The sequence below is a fragment of the Lissotriton vulgaris genome, chromosome 7 (genome assembly GCF_964263255.1).
Source record: "Lissotriton vulgaris chromosome 7, aLisVul1.2, whole genome shotgun sequence".
NCBI classification, from domain to species: domain Eukaryota; kingdom Metazoa; phylum Chordata; class Amphibia; order Caudata; family Salamandridae; genus Lissotriton; species Lissotriton vulgaris.
In genome coordinates this window covers 1,112,146,000-1,112,166,257 of record NC_141695.1, presented here as the reverse complement: position 1 = coordinate 1,112,166,257, position 20,258 = coordinate 1,112,146,000, and the positions used below count along the sequence as shown (strand labels likewise).

The following is a 20,258-nucleotide window of genomic DNA, read 5'->3' as shown; positions in this document are numbered from 1 at the left end:
AACGAGGAAGGTGGGCAACAAGACAATCAGAGGGGGTGGGAGTGGTAAATTTACAATGCAGTAGCAGTTAGGACTTTAGCTCGAGGGAGGTGGTGGTCTGATTAGGTTGCAAGTAATGCGCGAGCATGAAACGGAGCATGCGCAGTACATCAAGGTACGGCCATGCATTCAATAGTGAGAAAAACAGAGTGGCACTAAAGGAAACGAAATGCACGTTTTGTACACAATATCATCCTTGTTAACTAAATAGTTTTGTTCTACAGAGTGCTAACTACTTATGAATTGGAACACCAAAAAAGTGACTTCTTTTCAGCTCAGGCGACCCTCTCTGAAAGTCAGGACATTATGTAACTTTTGTGAAAATACTAGAATATTTGGTATGTGCTCTTTCAGACCCTATGGCTTCGCAACAAACTTATGTGTTTAGATGCATTATTTGATCAAAGTTTTCTAAATGGGTAATAGGGTGGAAAATCCGTTCCTCTAATCCAGGGGTCTCCAAACCGGCCCTGGAGGGCCGGATCCATGCCAGATTTTTAAAATTACTACATGTATCTCAATGGGGATATCCAAAAAATCTGGCATGGATCCGGCCCTCCGGGACCCGTTTGGAGACCCCTGCTCTAATCCCTCGAACCCAGCTTGAAGATGTGTGGCTTCCTCAAAAGTGGATAAGCCTGCTGCACTCCTGTCCAAGTTTTCTAAATTGAAGTTCAAAAACGGGTAATGTGACCCATGCCGCACCAATAATTTTGTGAACCTGACTCCCATTCCCATTAAGACAATGCCTTTCATGCTGTATTGTGTTGTGTGGCGGATATGCACCCTAAGTCCATAAAGTCTACACCAAACCAGTCTGTGTGCGACCCAAGTCAACGGCCGAAGGATGACGCACATCCCCCTTAAGTTCATGGAGAACAGACTCCCCAGCAGGTCATGGCGGCTGCACGTCACGGGGTGTGGGGAGGGCGCGACTCATCAGTCCAGAGAGGGCGCACCGTGCTTCCCCTGAGACGGCGGGCACACAGCCCTTCTGGAAGCAGAGACACGTGCGTGTTTCCATTCCCACCGAAGTTGATGAAACATTAGTTGTTGGTGGTGACGAAAGTCCAAAACCACTTCAAAGTGCCAGGTAGAGGCCGTCACCTGCGCGAGCAGAAGATGTGCCTCAGAGGCGAGCCAGGTGCGTGCGCTGGGAGAGGCCTTTGAGCTCCAGCAGGACGGGTCGGACGGAAGACTTCTTCCCAAGCATCATGCGCACGCAGCTCCCCGGAGGGTTTGCGGTTTACTTTCATCTTTGTACTACAGCCAGTCTATGTATAGGAATCAAGCACAAACATGCGCGCCTCGCGTTATGGAGGAGGGGGGGCGGGCGTGATTCACTGGCGGGAGAGATAATTGCTGCCAGATGGTGGCGCGCTCCCGCGAGTGAATCTCCTGACGTGCACGCGTTTCCATTGATGGCAATGGAACGCGTGCACGTGCTTGGCTGAAAAGCCTAAGCAACGGGAAAAGGTCTTTTTCCATTGCAACGCATGCGTGCTGCGAAATCAAGACCTAAAAATGGAGTCACATCCGTGGTACAATGAGGTGTTGCGTAGTACTCCCAGACCTTTTGATTTAAAAAAGGTTCCATCCTCGCTGTAAGAGCTGTCTGTACCCCCCTTCCTTAATTATTTTATTTCCTCCATCCACCAAGCCATTAGATGATTGCGAGTACAATGCAACTTTTAAGTCTTTAATATCATGTGTGCTCAAAACTTTGCACATTTGACCAGAAACAAAATGTGAACCATTATCGGTCACAAGAGATCGGGATGACCCCTCAATGGTTAACACTATTTTCAGAAATGTGATTGCAGTCTCTGATGAAGGGGAATTGCCAAATGAAAGGTACAACCACTTAGAAAAGTAGGTGACTAACAAAATGACATACATTATTTTACCAGGATGTGAGACAAACTTTTCTGAAAAATCCATGCCCAATTTGTACTAAGGCATTTCAGGGTATGGAGCGGGGTGCAAAGGCATCCTGCTTGTCTTCCAATGTTAGTCAGGGAGAAAACACTCTGGGCACCTGTCAATCATTTGTCTGACCTGGGCATCTAAAGCCCTTTGACAATGAAACGATTCAGAAAAGGGGGTGGTGATGGACAGAGTATCTGAATTAAGCAGAACACTCGTACCCAGTCAACAGATCAGGGCTTGATCCATCACCGTTTTTTTAGCTCACTGCACCATCCCAGCTCAGAACCTGGCTACATGCAAATTAGTCTGTCCCTGGCCCAGTGCATCATGGGAACAGGGCAGAGCAAACTACCAAGCCAATTCTTTTACTGGAAAGGAAACAAGCTTCCGGGGACCGGTTTCTGGCATTACAGCCGTCTTCGGTCCGGCTTGCTTGAATCCTGATGGTGCAGTGAGCAAGGGACTCATGTCTGGGCATACCCTTCCACGTTTATGGTGGACAAAACGATTCAGAAAAGGGGGTGGTGATGGACAGAGTATCTGAATTAAGCAGAACACTCGTACCCAGTCAACAGATCAGGGCTTGATCCATCACCGTTTTTTTAGCTCACTGCACCATCCCAGCTCAGAACCTGGCTATATGCAAATCAGTCTGTCCCTGGCCCAGTGCATCATGGGAACAGGGCAGACCAAACTACCAAGCCAATTCTTTTACTGGAAAGGAAACAAGCTTCCGGGGACCGGTTTCTGGCATTACAGCCATCTTCGGCCCGGCTTGCTTGAATCCTGATGGTGCAGTGAGCAAGGGACTCATGTCTGAGCATACCCTTCCACGCTTATGGTGAGCTAAAAAACGGTGATGGATCAGGCCCTGATCTGTTGACTGGGTAGGAGTATTCTGCTTAGTTCAGATGCTCTGTCCATCACCACCCCCTTTTCTGAATCGTTTTGTCCACCACAAGAGTGGAAGGGTATGCTCAGATGTGAGTCCCTTGCTCACTGCACCATCAGGATTCAAGCAAGCCGGGCCGAAGACGGCTGTAATGCCAGAAACCGGTCCCCGGAAGCTTGTTTCCTTTCCAGTTAAAGAATTGGCTTGGTAGTTTGGTCTGCCCTGTTCCCATGATGCACTGGGCCAGGGACAGACTAATTTGCATGTAGCCAGGTTCTGAGCTGGGATGGTGCAGTGAGCTAAAAAACGGTGATGGATCAAGCCCTGATCTGTTGACTGGGTACGAGTGTTCTGCTTAATTCAGATACTCTGTCCATCACAACCCCCTTTTCTGAATCGCTTCGACAATGAAAGGCTCACATAACCTGAAAGAAGGTATGGATAAATCCCCTCTTAAAACCACACAGCTGACCAATGACAGTTACCCAGCCACCTGGGCTTAAGTCTTCAAATCACCCTGCAGACATCTGATTTCGGGCCAACCCTGAGTTAATCACACAGCAACCTGTTTCAGAATTTCATCCACTTGGAAACCATTCATCCAATCATTATACGCAAAAGTGGCCTCACCATCTAGAGAGGCGTGAACTGCATCAAGGTAAATAACACACACATCATCATCTATTTCAATTTCCTCATCCAATTTTAGCAAAGACATACGAGAAAGGCAATCTGCCCAAATGTATTTACCTCCTGCTACATGACTTATTTCAAATGTGTATTCATGTAACTTAGATATCAAACGAGTTAGTCTAGCAGATACATTACTATGAACACCACCTATGAAAATGCAAACCAAGGGTTTGTAATCAGTAGGTAATTCAAAGCGACGTCCACAGCCATACATTTTAAACTTTTGAACAGCCCAAATGCCGACTAGTGGCTCCAGTTCAATTGTGCTATACTATTGCACATATTTTTAATGACCTGGAAGCAAATGCAATGGTCTGTTCCCTGCTACCTACTCTCTGGCTTAAGACCGCTCCTAACTCTTGGAGACTGGCATCCACAGTGATCATAGACAGACACTCATCCCTGAAAGCAGACACAGTTGGAGCCTTCACAATCAAATCCTTTACTTTATCTAAAGCAGTCTGCATGTCCTTCGTCAAAATGAACTTCTGCCCCTTAGCAACAGTGATCTTAGAGGTTCTACTGCTATTGCATACCCAATCACAAACCGAGCAAAGTACTCTGCAAGACCTAAAAAGGAACACAGAGCATCATAGCCTTAACCAGCAAGAATGTGGATTTGATTCTCAAATCGGTGATGGTATGACCCAAGTAATCTAAATTCTTGGTAGCAAATTTGCACTTGTCCTTTCTGACAGTCAAACCTGTTTGTGTGAGAATGGATAAAACCTTATACAGAATACCATTATGTTGTTCAAAAGTTTCACTAAAACAAGACTATCCTCCTGTTATGCTTGTACTTCTTTGAGATCGGCAAACAGGACATCCATTAGCTTTTGAGAGACGCTGGCGGGTGATGTCAATCCTCATCGCTAAATTGTATTAAATGAAGATCTCAAAAACTGCAGGTAAGTTGAAGATTTATTCTGAATCAGTTGCCCACGACTGGCAGTGACTGGCCGGCTCGGATCCCAGGATGAACTGAAACGTTCACTGGAATCCTCTCGCCTGCCGCTCAGCTTGTTAGCACGGGCCTATTACAAACCATAACAATATTCAAAGAACCACAAGGTTGAAGAAGTGCAGCCCGAGAATGGAAAAGAACACATGACCTGCACCCACATACACAAACCCTGCAATATATTTCAGTCCCAACCAGCCAATAAGAGCAAGTCACGTGGTCTTGACACTTACTTATAAAAATGCTGAGGATAGTGAAGGCATATAATACAGGACTGCCTTAAAAAAAGGGCGACTAAAGCTTAGGAGGGACTCATCTTGTCACCGTAAGAGCAAATCAGCGAAGGCACTGAAAAGATTTGTGCCACCTACCATGAAGTGCCTGCTGTTTTGCTGCTTCATCAGGATCCTATTTTCATTTTGCTGTAGCAACTGGTGAACCCAAATGGAGAATATCTAGGCTGTTTAATATTATTTTGCATTAGATCTGAACTAAAATATCAAACAAATGATTACAGCTTTAGAGAAGAAAAGTAAGACAATGCAGCACCAAAACGAAATAACTTTTTATTGAATATTTTTAAATCTTTGAAACTTATTTTATATATATTCTTTTTTTAGTAATTTCTCCTATTTTGTTTCCGTACACTTTTTTACAGTTAGTGAACATATGAACCCAAGGAAGTCACGCTGCATTTCACAATCTCAGAGCACTGGTCAATGTTCTTCTTGATTCGGTAAAAGCTCTCCACATACTCCGAACGGCCGAGGAGTTCAACAAAATCCTCATCATGAGTAATTATAAGAAGCTGGAAATTGCGTTGCTGTGATCGACTCTTGATTATCCTGAAGAGGAAAAACACAGGGTTTCAAAACTTTTACAGAAATCAAAGCTATGCAGTCGCGATATGGCGCATCTGAGGTATATACAGTCCATCAGAGAACATCACCCAATGTCGAAAGTAAGCACTCTACAATTGCATAAGATTTTTTTCTTATGTGCTACAAACCTGAATATTATTCCTGATTATTCTAACAACTCATAGAATACCCAAACATGATTTTTTGTATATTATTTGTTTGCTTTACTGAAGTGCCCTTCAGCTATAGTCGTATTCTGATGCCAATTTACGAAAGTTTCTACGTAGACTTAACATGGAACGTGATGGAGACGTACACTGAATTATGGATCCAATGGAAGGAAAGATTCAAAGCATATTCTTGTTGACTAAAAGCTTCAGGATAGAATAGCGCAGGAAAATGATGGACAGTAGAGAAACATGATTACATTACAGGCTCTTGAGAGTGGTGTACTACTCTGGACTCTGTGTAACTTATACTACAGAATAGAGGTAGTAATCCTTGGGGTCTAGGTCTCTTAGACAAGGCTATCATTTTGTAGAATAAAGACTAAACCTATTGGTGAGCCACACCTCTGTGAAGCCACTGAAAACCATTCCAACAACCAGTAAAGGTATAGGTTAGTCAGGCACAGCGAGTATGATCTCTTCAAAAACACTATACCAGTTGTTTCATTAAGGTTAGGATTAAGTGAAAAGCAGGATAACTTTCTATGTAGTATTTTGTTAATGTGATCCTTGGTGTGAGTAAGTCATTATTAACATCACACAGAAAGGTTGTAAGAGAATGACCAGCCAACACATATTTCCTCGCTGTGGTGCACAGGCCTGGAGGCTTCTTCAAGGCTGTTTACATATGAAATATGCATAGAACCAAATCATAAATAGAAATAATTGAATACCCCAAATTGTGAAGTATTAATGCTTAATTTGACTACTCAAATGGCAACAATGATTTGTTTCATTCTCTATATTAATTTTTGTTTGTGTCTGTCATTGGACAAAGGAAGGAAGATAACTTGGAGAAAGCACCAATGTCCTTCCCATGTAAAACCAGTCGTAGACTTACAGACTGGTAAACAGTGGTTGAATGTAGAGTGTTAGTATGCATTGGATTCCTTAAATGCATATGCAAACAAAAGGCAATTAAAATAACCAGTTGCAGACTAATTATATCTGGGACAAAGTAGCAACAAATGCAAGTATACAAACGCACACACACGGACACACAGCCACACCCTTTACAATTTCATGAGTGTACCCGTTGCAGAGCACATGGAAAATAATGGGTTTACCTATTGTTAAGTACAATTATTAATCTTTAACAAAGTTTATGGCTATCAGTACTTACTCAACTAAGGCGTGCGCAAGAGACTCAATATTTTCTCGATCAAGATTGGTGGTGGGTTCATCGAGAGCAAGAATGCCACAGTTAAGGCAGAATGTCTCTGCTAGAGCCAGCCGTATAATGAGTGATGCAAGGACCTGCAAAAGACAGGAAAACAAACTAATTATTGATTAGCATTTTAATGGGGCGTTTTGAGAGAATTCAATTATTCATACCAATGCTCTCGTTTTCAACCATCTAGATATGCAAATACCCAAAACAAAATCATATTAAGTGGCTGACATAATGAATACTGGTGAATTTTGGTAGGGGGGGCGGGGGCACGTAAGAAGCAAATGTAAATTGGAGAAAAAAAACAGGAAGAAGAGATAAGCCGAGATTCTAATTGTGAAATGAAAAAATCTGTCCCTAAGCAATCATTACTTAAATTTGTGTAACTGGTTACTTACTTATGACTTCCCACACATACATCATGAAGCATTTTGTCCATCTTTTGCGTACAAGTTGCAAAGAAAACCTGCTTTTGCATTGAGTCTCTAAAGTGCATTTATTCAAAAATCAGTGATCAAATCGGGCACTAGTTGCCCCCAAGCAGCTTTTAAGGAGAGGAACTTATCTGGCTAAAGAAAAAAATGTAACAGCAAACTATAGAGGTGTCTAGATTTGAGCTACGATGTCAAGTTTCAGTTCTCTAATGAGTAGATAACTTAATGAAATCAAGGAAAATACAAAATCTCAGAGTGTCCTTAAATTTTCTCAAAACATGTGTGAGGCTTCTAAATGCAGTGGCAGCTGGTGACATTTGAAAGTGGTGCGATGTGAAAGTTCGGTATGACTTATGTAGAAGGCGAAGCTGGAAAGCTTAATGGACAAACGTGGAGTTCAGGATGGGTCCTCCTCCTGAGAAAAAGTTTACATTTTTTTTACAAGTGGTGCATTTGAAAGCAAACTAATTTAGTGAGAAAGTAAGGCTTTTAAAGCTTTTTCCCAATGTCATCTTAATCTTTTCTGCTAGCCATTTGATGTAATAGCTGTAATCACTTGATTTTCCAATTGTGTATAACAAGTTTCTTAGTTTTACTTTAGGGTAAATCATCAAGCGCCGTGCATTATCTTAAGATCTTTTATCTAATTCAAAAACATGACTTTACTTTTAAAGGCACCGCCAACGCATCTCATGCCTACTAGAGACTTCAACAGGGCAATTATCTGAGGTTTCTTTTTACACATTCCCATTGTTTCAATTCTTGTCACTTTAATTAATCAATCTCACGTCTTGCTTGATGTGCTGCAGGTTCTCGTATTGACATCCAATACCTCAAAGCAAGACATGAGATTGATGAATCAAAGTGACAGGAAATGAAACAATGGCCATGTGTGAAAAGAAACCTCAAATATTTGCCCTGATGAAGTCCCTATAAGAGATTAAACGCATTGGCTGGGTCTGCCAAAGTAAAATGATGTTTTTAATTGAATAAAAGATCTGAAGATAATGCAAAATTCTTGATGATTTACCCTAAAGCAAAGCTAAGAGGCTTGGTATCCACGATTGGAAAAAAGGAGTGATTACAGCCACTAAATCGAATTGCCAGCAGAAAAGAATAATATTACATTGTTGCCCTTCTACTTATGGAGAAAACTATTGTTCAGGATTGATTGTTTAGCTATTTACAGATAGTTTACAAGTGGGTCAACATGTTTCTGCCGTAGGAGGTGTAATTTTACCAGGCATTCATCAGGACCAAAAGTGGACTAAACCTCAGCGGTATGAGCACACTAAGGCCCACCCTAACCTAGGGACGTGAAAGTGAAAATATGTACAAAGTGCAAGTGAAGGAAAAAATCCTTCTGTGGTACTCTCGATTTGAGAAACCAAAAAAATGTGCACTTGACTGGTGAGAGACAATCACACCATGGATCTCTGGAGGGGGGTGATGGCGAAATCGGCACACAGCCCTCAACGCCAGGCACCCACTGGAAACCTGCAGATCACCCTCAGTAACTGGATCCCGAGATCTCCCGCCGAGGTTTAGTCCACTTTTGGTCCTGATGAATGCCTGGTAAAATTACACCTCCTACGGCAGAAACATGTTGATCCACTTGTAAACTATCTGGAAATAGCTAAACAATCTATTTAGCTTGTTTTCCAACACATTGTTTTTAATATGTCCAATTGATCAAACATTAAATCATTTTTTTGATACAACTTAGACATTTTTAATCTTCACCACCACCACTTTCACTTATCACTCCCCATCTCACAATACCCGCTCCGCAGTAAATGTATTAGAGTTCTTGCACTCTTTTCTTCTTTAATTCATAAAATGACCTAATACATTCAAATTATACTAATTACAACATTTGCATTCATCTATTTCTTTATTTAAATGTTTTGAATTTTTTTTTAACACATCTTTTACCAGAGCCCGTTTTTGGAACAGGATTAGATCCATGCCAGACAATTCAAGCAGCAGCATCCAGTAAAGGAGCGTTTTCAGTACCATTTGGATACCCTTACAAGCTGCTTGTGCAGGGTGGACACTCCTTGCCCACAAGGGAGATTTCTTCAGTCTTCTGTGGAGTAGAACGTCGAAGTCCAGAGTTTCTTCTTGTAAAGTTGATCAGGATAATCTAATTTGGAATGGGACCAGCTCCTACCTTTATCCGGCTAAGGGGGACTGCACTACGACTAGGTCCCTCCTCTGGGTGGGACCAGGAAGGGGGGTGGTTACACCCCCTTTCCTTTGTCCGGTCTTGTGCCAGCTCCGGGGCTGGAGTGCCCCAGGAACTGGTTTAGACCGGTGTATGCACAGGGACACCTTGTGTGCCCCAGGCATGTCTCATTCCTTTCAGCCCTGTCCTACCTAATACACAAAATCCTGTCCGGGGTGGTGCTAGCACCTCCCAAGGCAGGAAACCCTTTGTCCAAGCCTACCTCGCTGGAAGGACTCCCAGCACAGGAGGTCAGACTTGTGTCTGTGGTGGCAGCATCCATTTTGTGATGCTGAGGCTCGAGTTAACTTTAACAAGGGTTCATAGTTACATACATGTTGTGTCCCTCTAGAAGGGTGGAATGCTACCCCCGTCGCCAGAATTGGCGAGGGGGTAGTAGTCCAATTCGTATGACACCTTACTCGAAATGTTTTGATAATGCTATACCAAAGTTAGCAATAACCGCGAGGATTATAATGCACTTAAGAGTATATGGTATAGCGTTATCATGGAAACAGCTAAAGGACTTGGTTCCGAAAGCTGCAGACAGGCTCAGCTCATGCTAGAGCACCATCTCACATAATTCCAAGCACTCTGCCGTCAGGATTGATAAGGCCTGCCATAGGAGTGACTGATAGGAGGATATGTGTCCATTTTAGGTTTAGATATAGGGATACTATATCTAAAGCAAAGGGTGATTACACCACCTTGCCTCAGCTGATTGATCAGCCAGTTGTGTCAGATTTGGATGGCCAGCCAGGGGTGGCATAATACATGCTGCAGCCCCTGGTAGGCCCTGACTGCACCTATGCCCTGGGTACCTAAGGTACACTGTACAGGGGCTGATAAGGTGACTCCGTATCCAATTAGATATGTACCTAGAGTACATGGAATCCATTTTACAGAGAGAGCAGTGGGCCTGGGGTCCTGAATAGCAGGGCCCCAGATCAACTAAGTCAACAAGCATTTACAATGCAATGGTCTCGGCAATATTATAGGTAGAGCTATTGGTATTGCTCTTTTTTGTATCCCTAAATAAATGGCATTGTCATTTCTATCGGCATTAGCTTTTTTTGCATATGTGATACCTATTGCATTAGCAGAGAGAGAGTGAGGTAGTGAGAGAGAGAGAGTGAGGTATTGAAATAGAGAGAGAGTGAGGTAGTGAGAGAGAGTGAGGTAGATAGAGAGTGAGGTAGTGAAAGAGTGAGGGAGGGAGAGGGATGTTGTGAGGTAGTGATATAAGCATAGAGTGATGTAGTGAGAGAGAGAGAGGTAGTGAAAGAGAGTGAAAGTGAGTTATGTTATTCTAAACTTTTTAAGCGCACAGACACCCAGGGGTTTCATGGCGAGTTAGTGAGATAGAAAGAGTGAGGTAGTGAGATAGAGAGTGATTGAGGTAGTGAGTTAGAGAGAGAGAGAGAGAGTGAAGTTGTGAGCTAGAGGGTGAGGTAGTAAGAGAGTGAGGTGGTAAGAGAGTGAGGTAGTGATGTTTTGAGAGAGAGAAGTTGTGAGATAGTGAGGTAGTGAGATAGAGTGGTGTAGTGAGGTAGAGAGAGTTATGTAATGAGAGAGAGGTAGATAGAGTGAGGTAGTGAGAGACAGAGACTGAGGTAGTGAAAGAGTGAGGTAGAGGGATGTTCTGAGGTAGTGAGATAGAAACAGGGAGTGAGTTTGTGAGGTAGTGAGATAGAGAGAGAGTGAGGTAGTGAAAGAGAGTGAAAGTGACTTAGTGAGATAGAAAGAGAGAGTGAGGTAGTGAGATAGAGAGAGAGTGAAGTTGTGAGGTAGTGAGATAGAGTGAGTTAGTGAGGGAGTGATGTAGTGAATTTTTGAGGGAGTGAGTCGTGATATACTGAGGTAGTGAGAGTGAGATTGAGATAGAAATAGAGTGAGCTAGTGAGATAGAGAGAGAGTGAGATAGAGAGTAAAGTTGTGAGGTAGTTGTGAGCCAAAAAGAGGGAGGGATAAAGCAGCCCTGGTTGTAATGCAGTGGTTGTAATGCATTCCTATATGAGCCACAGTATTGCCGCCTGATTGTCTGACTTTATATAAACTCTGCACAAATAATCTGAAAACAAAGGGGAACTTATAGTAACGCATTCGTGGCTCAGTTTGTTCGTCACCAACAGACTGCTTTGTAGATAGATGACAGGGTTAAGGGACCTGTTGCACAGATCTAGTCTAGCTGCAGTAAGCTTCCGGACACTGTACTGGGGAGGTATGTCCAGCGTTAATGGACTTGCTCTGGTACCACGTTTGAAACAACGTGAAGCAGCTCAGAGTGTTGATGTGCCTGTTGCGGGGGTCGTCTTGTGACCTGCAGGTGACACGTGCCAGGTGTGGTGAAGAAGCTCAGTGGGTGAAGCGCTCACTGCAGACAGCGGCACGTCACCTGTATGACATCATCCGAATTGCTGCTGGGTTTAAGTGCACCCGCGGTGTGGCCAATTCCGCTGCCAGTTGTCTTCCTGCACAACTCCGCAACAGACCTGCAGGAAATAAAAGGAAACTAATTACGGGCCGCCGGTGGCCCCGGATCTGTGCCTGCGGGAACCTTCGTCGCTGCTCAAATTGTTGATGCCATGGCTGGACATAGTCCACGGAGCAACCTGAAACAGAAAAATAACATTATTTGGCCCCCAGCAGAGGGGAAAGGAGGGAGCCTGGGTGTCCTGTCTGTGAGCTGAGTGGCACAAGTGACGAGTTTTTGAAAAGAGCAGGGGAGTGGATTATCACTGGGAGGGTGGGGGGGAGTTAGGGAGACCCTCGGAGGAGGCTGCTGGGCACAGGGAGGGTGGCAGGCAGGTGGAGAGCGCGGAGCAGGCTTTGGGACGGGGTGAGTGAAGGAAGACAGGCAGGCATGCGAGAGAGAGAGAGAAAATATGAATGAATAAATCAGTAGTACTATAAGTGCTTAGAATTTACTGTGAGAATCTGAAAACTGTGGGAGAAGAGGGGTGGGGGGGGGGGGCTGCAGGGCGGAGCCAGGAAGGACGGTCATGAATGCAGGCTGGCGGTACAAATGCAGGATTTATATAAACTCTGCAGAAAGAATCTGAAAACAAAGGGGAACTTATAATAACGCATTTGTGTTCGTCACCAACAGACTGCTTTGTAGATAGATGACAGGGTTAAGGAGCCTGTTGCACAGATCTAGTCTAGCTGCAGTAAGCTTCCGGGCACTGTACTGGGGAGGTATGTCCAGCGTTAATGGACTTGCTCTGGTACCACGTTTGAAACAACGTGAAGCAGCTCAGAGTGTTGATGTGCCTGCTGCAGGGGTCGTCTTGTGACCTGCAGGTGACACGTGCCAGGTGTGGTGAAGTAGCTCAGTGGGTGAAACGCTCACTGCAGACAGCGGCACGTCACCTGTATGACGTCAAGCAAACTAAATATGTCACACAGCAGAACACTACTTCTAAGCTTACATACACATTACTTAACTCAGTCGGTACAACTTGTACTAGAAGGTGTATTTGAATCAATTTAATAAAGCCAGTGTTTAAAAAAATAAAATAAAAGGACATATACTTGTTGAGGTGGGACGAAGTAAAAAAATATAAAGAGCATCCAAGCCAACACAAGTAAAAACTATAACGATGTATCGATACGCAAAGCGTAGCATTTTAAAATAAAAAAACAACAATGGCACATTGTACCATACTGTAGAAAAGAGTAGCATGGCAACCAGTCCATCCCGAAAGTTGTACTTGATAGCGCAATAAATGTGTTATTACATAGCATTCAGATTATTGCTAGATTGAAAAAAAGATTCTCAACCCCTGAATTATGATGCAACGCTCATAGTAGAGGTGAGCCTGCTATTTGTGCCAGCATCACATTCGAGGAGACACTCCACACGTCCATGCCCAGTGGTTGGGACGCGTCCCAAAAGGACTGCATCACCATCATATGCTGGGGTGGGTGCTAGCTAGAGTGCAAGAGGAGCAGTTTTAAAATATGCCCTAGGACGACTCACTCAACATTTTTAGTGGACACTTCTCAGTGTTGCAACTAGTTTCTTGAACGTGTTTAGTTGAGAGCAGCTAGCATGACATTACTCCAAGGGGGGGGCAGAGCAGGACGCCGGAGCTGCGGGCGGAGGGAAGGGGGGCAGAGCAGGACGACGGAGCTGCGGGCGGAGGGAAGGGGGGCAGAGCAGGACGACGGAGCTGCGGGGGGAGGGAAGGGGGGGCAGAGCAGGACGACGGAGCTGCGGGCGGAGGGAAGGGGGGGCAGAGCAGGACGACGGAGCTGCGGGCGGAGGGAAGGGGGGGGCAGAGCAGGACGACGGAGCTGCGGGCAGAGGGAAGGGGGGGGGCAGAGCAGGACGACGGAGCTGCGGGCAGAGGGACGGGGGGGGCAGAGCAGGACGACGGAGCTGCGGGCGGAGGGAAGGGGGGGCAGAGCAGGACGACGGAGCTGCGGGCGGAGGGAAGGGGGGCAGAGCAGGACGACGGAGCTGCGGGGGGAGGGAAGGGGGGCAGAGCAGGACGACGGAGCTGCGGGCGGAGGGAAGGGGGGGGCAGAGCAGGACGACGGAGCTGCGGGCGGAGGGAAGGGGGGGGGGGCAGAGCAGGACGACGGAGCTGCGGGCAGAGTGAGGGGGGGGCAGAGCAGGACGAAGGAGCTGCGGGCGGAGGGAGGGGGGGAGCGGGAGCGGGACCGGGGCGAAGAAGGGCTGCGGGCGGAGGGATGGGGGAGGGGGAGGGGGGCAGAGCTGGACGGAGCTGCGTGCGGAGGGAAGGACAGAGCTGGACGAAGGAAAGCGGAGGGAAGGGGGGACGAGCAGAGCAGCTCAGAGCAGCTCTGGAAACCACCACCGTCTTTCTCCGAGGCAAAGCAGAAATGCCTCGGAGAAAGCATGGTCATTTTCGCATTTGGGGGCGTGTGTTTTGCTGTTCTGAGTGACGGACAACGTCACTGTCTAAAGAACGCAAAAAATCACGCCCCCAAATCCGAAAAGGACGGGGCTACATTGGAGTGACTGATCTCTCCTCCAATGGCTGGCCTCCTTTTAGGAAGCCAGCCAATGGGGAGAGACAGTGCAGGGAGGCGGGTTCTGAAGCCCCACTAGAGGACATTAATTCTCTGACATTGTGCACCAATGCAATCCTCATACACTGACACCAGTGTGAGCGCCTCACAGTACTCACCATTGCTACTCTCACACAGCCCACCAGTGCTACCTTCTCACATTGCACACCAGAGCACGCCTCATACACTGACACCAGCGTGAGCACATCACAATACTCACCAATGCTACTCCTTCGCACAGCCCACCAGTGCCACCTTCTCACATTAGCCACCAGTGCAAGCCTCATACATGGACACCAGCGTGAGCGCCTCACAATACTTACCATTGCTACTCCTTCACACAGCCCACAAGTGCCACCTTCTCACCTTGCACACCAGAGCACGCCTCATACAGGCATACCAGCGTGAGCGCCTCACAGTACTCACCATTGCTACTCCTTCACACAGCTCACCAGTGCCACCTTCTCACCTTGCACACCAGAGCACACCTCATACACTGACACCAGTGTGAGCGCCTCACAGTACTCACCATTGCTACTCCTTCACACAGCCCACCAGTGCCACCTTCTCACCTTGCACACCAGAGCACGCCTCATACAGGTATACCAGCGTGAGCGCCTCACAGTACTCACCATTGCTACTCCTTCACACAGCGCACCAGTGCCACCTTCTCACATTGCACACCAGTGCACGCCTCATACACTGACACCAGTGTGAGCGCCTCACAGTACTCACCATTGCTACTCCTTCACACAGCGCACCAGTGCCACCTTCTCACATTGCACACCAGAGCACGCCTCATACAGGGATACCAGCGTGAGCGCCTCACAGTACTCACCATTGCTACTCCTTCACACAGCGCACCAGTGCCACCTTCTCACCTTGCACACCAGAGCACGCCTCATACAGGGATATAAGCGTGAGCGCCTCACAGTACTCACCATTGCTACTCCTTCACGCGGCCCACCAGTGCCAACTGCTCACATTGCGCACCAGAGCACGCCTCATACACTGACACCAGTGTGAGCGCCTCACAGTACACACCATTGCTACTCTCACACAGCCCACCAGTGCTACCTTCTCACCTTGCACACCAGAGCACGCCTCATACACTGACACCAGTGTGAGCGCCTCACAGTACTCACCATTGCTACTCCTTCACACAGCGCACCAGTGCCACCTTCTCACCTTGCACACCAGAGCACACCTCATACACTGACACCAGTGTGAGCGCCTCACAATACTCACCATTGCTACTCCTTCACACAGCTCACCAGTGCCACCTTCTCACCTTGCACACCAGAGCACGCCTCATACAGGTATACCAGCGTGAGCGCCTCACAGTACTCACCATTGCTACTCCTTCACACAGCGCACCAGTGCCACCTTCTCACATTGCACACCAGAGCACGCCTCATACACTGACACCAGTGTGAGCGCCTCACAGTACTCACCATTGCTACTCCTTCACACAGCGCACCAGTGCCACCTTCTCACCTTGCACACCAGAGCACGCCTCATACAGGGATACCAGCGTGAGCGCCTCACAGTACTCACCATTGCTACTCCTTCACACAGCCCACCAGTGCCAGCTGCTCACATTGGCCACCAGTGCACGCCTCACACACTGACAGGGGCGTGACCGCTTCACAATACTCACCATTGCTACTCCTTCACGCGGCCCACCAGTGCCAACTGCTCACATTGCGCACCAGAGCACGCCTCATACACTGACACCAGTGTGAGCGCCTCACAGTACACACCATTGCTACTCTCACACAGCCCACCAGTGCCACCTTCTCACCTTGCGCACCAGAGCACGCCCCATACACTGACACCACTGTGAAGAACTCCCAATACTCACCAATGCTACTCCTTCACGCGGCCCACCAGTGCCAACTGCTCACATTGCGCACCAGTGCACGCCTCATACACTGACACCAGCGTGAGCGCCTCACAGTACTCACCATTGCTACTCTCACACAGCTCACCAGTGCTACCTTCTCACCTTGCACACCAGTGCACGCCTCATACACTGACAGTAGCTAGAACGCTTCACAATACTCACCAATGCTACTCCTTTGCACAGCCCACCAGTGCCACCTTCTCACCTTGCACACCAGTGCACGCCTCACACCCTGACACCAGCGTGAGCGCCTCACAGTACTCACCATTGCTACTCCTTCACACAGCCCACCAGTGCCAACTGCTCACATTGCGCACCAGTGCACGCCTCATACACTGACACCACTGTGAAGAACTCCCAATACTCACCAATGCTACTCCTTCGCACAGCCCACCATTGTGGGAGCCTCACACTGCTTCCACTCTTCCCTCCTTGCACGTTGCTCACACTGTGAACTAGTGATTTAGCCACCGGTGCCACCTTCTATTACTGCCCACCAGTGCAGCTTCTTTCGTTGCCCTCAGTTGCCACCACTATAATTAGCTATTAGAACCATCTTCTTACTCTGTCCCCCATTACCAACTTCTTATGTTATGTCTAGTTGTATCGCATGCTAATCACTCGTAAGGGTCTCCAGGCGCTTCGCATGTGGGTTGGCGGATGTCTCCCAGAAGAGCTTATTTGAAGAGACAAGGAACTCAGAAGCGAGGAGGAGGCTCTGATGTGACGTGGGAGGTCGTCCCATGCTTTCTGGGACATGTCTGTGATGGTGCGGCCTTACAGTGCTTAATTTGTGCAAGTGTTTGCCGTGACGTAGCACTGGCATTTTTTTTTTTAACACTGGCGTATTTTTAGGACAGTGCACCACTCAGTGGTGATGTCGGCCTCATTTTAAGTTTAGAATGCTTTATTGAGATAATAAACAAAGTAAAACATCAATACATGAACATGTACCATGAAGTAGAAGTAAAATATAAATATGATTACAATGCAATAAAGCCCTCGAAAGGGAAAACATGTACGTAGCGTAAAAGCAACGTCTGCCTCATTTAAACAAAGCATATAAGCAGTGTCTAAAAATTCAATATGAATAAAAAAAATGATACCAGTGCATTCAGGCTATTATTACAGTTTAGTAGTCCCTGACACTGAAGGGAACCAATTGCCGTGTAGACGTGTTCCTTGTGAAAGAGCGGCTTGCCATCACTGAATGGCTGAAGTGGGCGGACCCATTGTCCCATTCACTGTTCTTTAAAGGGTGGAGGAAAAATGTAAATGACACAACAAAAGACCAATGGATGAAGAGGACGACTGACAGCCCCTATATGAATGTGGGTATATCGTGCACATAAATCCATTCAAATCAAGGCTTCAAAGTGGGTGGGGGCACTCGTGCAAGATATGGCAAGGATGCCCAATTGAACACAAAGATGCCCAAATACGGGTGGTTGAGTTGCAGGCATTCCAGAGAAAAAAACTCTATGCCAAAGTTGAGTTGATTCATGCAGAGAACATGATCACCATCCATTACATTAAAATTCTACTTGGCACCTGTTCGACTCATTGGTGATGGTGCAATCAGTTGGGTACAATCAGTTGGGTACTCGGCTCACCTCCACCACATTTACCCACTGGCAGAAGAGCTCCCGGGAGCTGGTAATGACTTGTGGACACCCTAAGCAGAAATTACAGGGGCTCACCGAAGGGCGGTCAACGCGCATCATCTAAAACCCTCTTACCACCAGGGACCTGATAATCAGCTGGTCACTAACCATGAAAGACTCTTATTTTCTATTCTAAATCATTGTATTCAGGAGCGTTAAGTTCACGTGTGGCGATTGAAGCTTGCCACTACTACAACTCCCAGAATGCATTGTGTTACTAAACTAAAGACCAGAAGTGGAGCGCTGTGTCCTTGAGGACACCTGGTAACCTTACCTGAGAAGTCGTGACACCTGGTTCTGCCCTACCCCCAAAGGTACAGCCAGGGACCGGCCCTACATCGAATTGTAGGGAAGTGGAGAAGTGTGGCTCAGGGGTTAGAGGCGGCAGACCTGGAACTTGAGTTCGGCCCGGGACCAGGGTTCAATTCCCCGCCTCGGCGGGTCTTGGGCTCAAAATTCCACGGACTCGATAATTCTCGCTCCGGTGCGACTCTGGGCAATAGCTTGCTTAATCTCCACAACGGCCCCTCGCGGTGGGATGCCTGGCTTTCACCTTGTGGATACCCTGCCAGGGTTATCTCACAGGGGAATACCAGGACGGGTTCCCTAAGCAAGCGCGGAGATGCCCCAGGGTAAGTCGTGCGCTATATAAGCTTCATTCATTTCATTTCATTTCATTGTAAAGGACAGCAGCCTGGGCGGGGCGGAAAGAGAATGTGGTGTTTGTTGTGGGGGCAAGGGGGTGCTGTAGTGTGGTGGCAGGAGGTGTGAGGAAGATGGGAGGAGGGCAGGGGGGTTGCTGGGGTGCTAACAAGTACGCTGAGGTGCATTAAGGGCAGATTACAAAGGTCTTTAAGGGACCCCCATTGAGACCTATTGGGGTGGACCAGCTGCTGTTTGCATGACATTGAATCAGGCAGCTCCCTGCTGCGCCCCTCGGAATGTTGGCGCCCTCGGCCTGCGCCCACTCGCCCATGCCCAAGGCAGGTCCTGGGTACCGCAGCTACCGGTAGACAACATCCACTTCTCTTACGTTTGACAGACGCCCTTTGAACCTCACCGCTCTCCGTACCCCCGTGGTCCACCCTTCCTCGTCAGCTTGGCCCCTGTCATCTGGCACGTCTGATGCCCCCTCGGGGGCGCAGGCGGCTCATTTCATGCACCCTGCACCCCCTGGCCCCCAGCGGTTCCACGCCGTCCATTTTGTATTCTCTGTCAGAGCTGCGCGCCCGGGGCCCTGCTTGACTGAGTGAGGGGGCCCAGCTGCGGCGCCGCCGGACCCGTCTCTTCATTTCTCAACACCCCGGACCGGGCAGGGACAATGCGTGTGACATGTAACCCCCACCGCCCCTCCAAAGAACTCTAATACCGTGCAAAGGAGACGCCACCAGACTGCTGCTGTACGAAGCTGACAAGATAGTTCTGCAGTTTAAAGAGGCCACAACACAATTCTGTGTGTGTCCTGCTGGTCACAGCAACCAATCCGGACCAGTAATTGTAAAATTGTGTCTATATAGCGCTGACTACCCCCGATGAGGCGTTTAAGCGCCTTGTGGTAAGTCGCATTCTACTCCGGAACCTAAGGATAGAGATAAATACAATGGTTTAAATGGAAATATAGAAGTGAAAGTACTCACGCTTTAGAGTAGGACGACGGAGCTGCGGGGGGGGGGGGGAGGGAAGGGGGGGGGCAGAGCAGGACGACGGAGCTGCGGGCGGAGGGAAGGGGGGGCAGAGCAGGACGACGGAGCTGCGGGCGGAGGGAAGGGGGGGGCAGAGCAGGACGACGGAGCTGCGGGCAGAGTGAGGGGGGGGCAGAGCAGGACGACGGAGCTGCGGGCGGAGGGAAGGGGGGGGCAGAGCAGGACGACGGAGCTGCGGGCGGAGGGAAGGGGGGGCAGAGCAGGACGACGAAGCTGCGGGCAGAGTGAGGGGGGGCAGAGCAGGACGAAGGAGCTGCGGGCGGAGGGAGGGGGGGAGCGGGACCGGGGCGAAGAAGGGCTGCGGGCGGAGGGATGGGGGAGGGGGAGGGGGGCAGAGCTGGACGGAGCTGCGTGCGGAGGGAAGGACAGAGCTGGACGAAGGAAAGGGCCCAGCTGCGGCGCCGCCGGACCCGTCTCTTCATTTCTCAACACCCCGGACCGGGCAGGGACAATGCGTGTGACATGTAACCCCCACCGCCCCTCCAAAGAACTCTAATACCGTGCAAAGGAGA

At 48.0% G+C, this 20,258-nt stretch overlaps 1 protein-coding gene across 1 annotated transcript in view; it reads right to left on the bottom strand.

The window, feature by feature from the left end:
* Nucleotides 1–5,059: 5,059 nt before the first annotated feature.
* The window catches only part of RAD50 (RAD50 double strand break repair protein), a 441,934-nt gene continuing 426,735 nt past the window's right edge, over nt 5,060–20,258 (bottom strand). Inside the window, exons 25-26 of the mRNA XM_086931566.1 lie at nt 6,725–6,858; nt 5,060–5,359 (exon numbers count right to left, since the gene is read on the bottom strand). Coding sequence (XP_086787692.1) covers nt 5,173–5,359; nt 6,725–6,858 — 321 coding nt within the window. The 3' untranslated portion in view covers nt 5,060–5,172. The remainder of the gene's footprint in view (nt 5,360–6,724; nt 6,859–20,258) is intronic.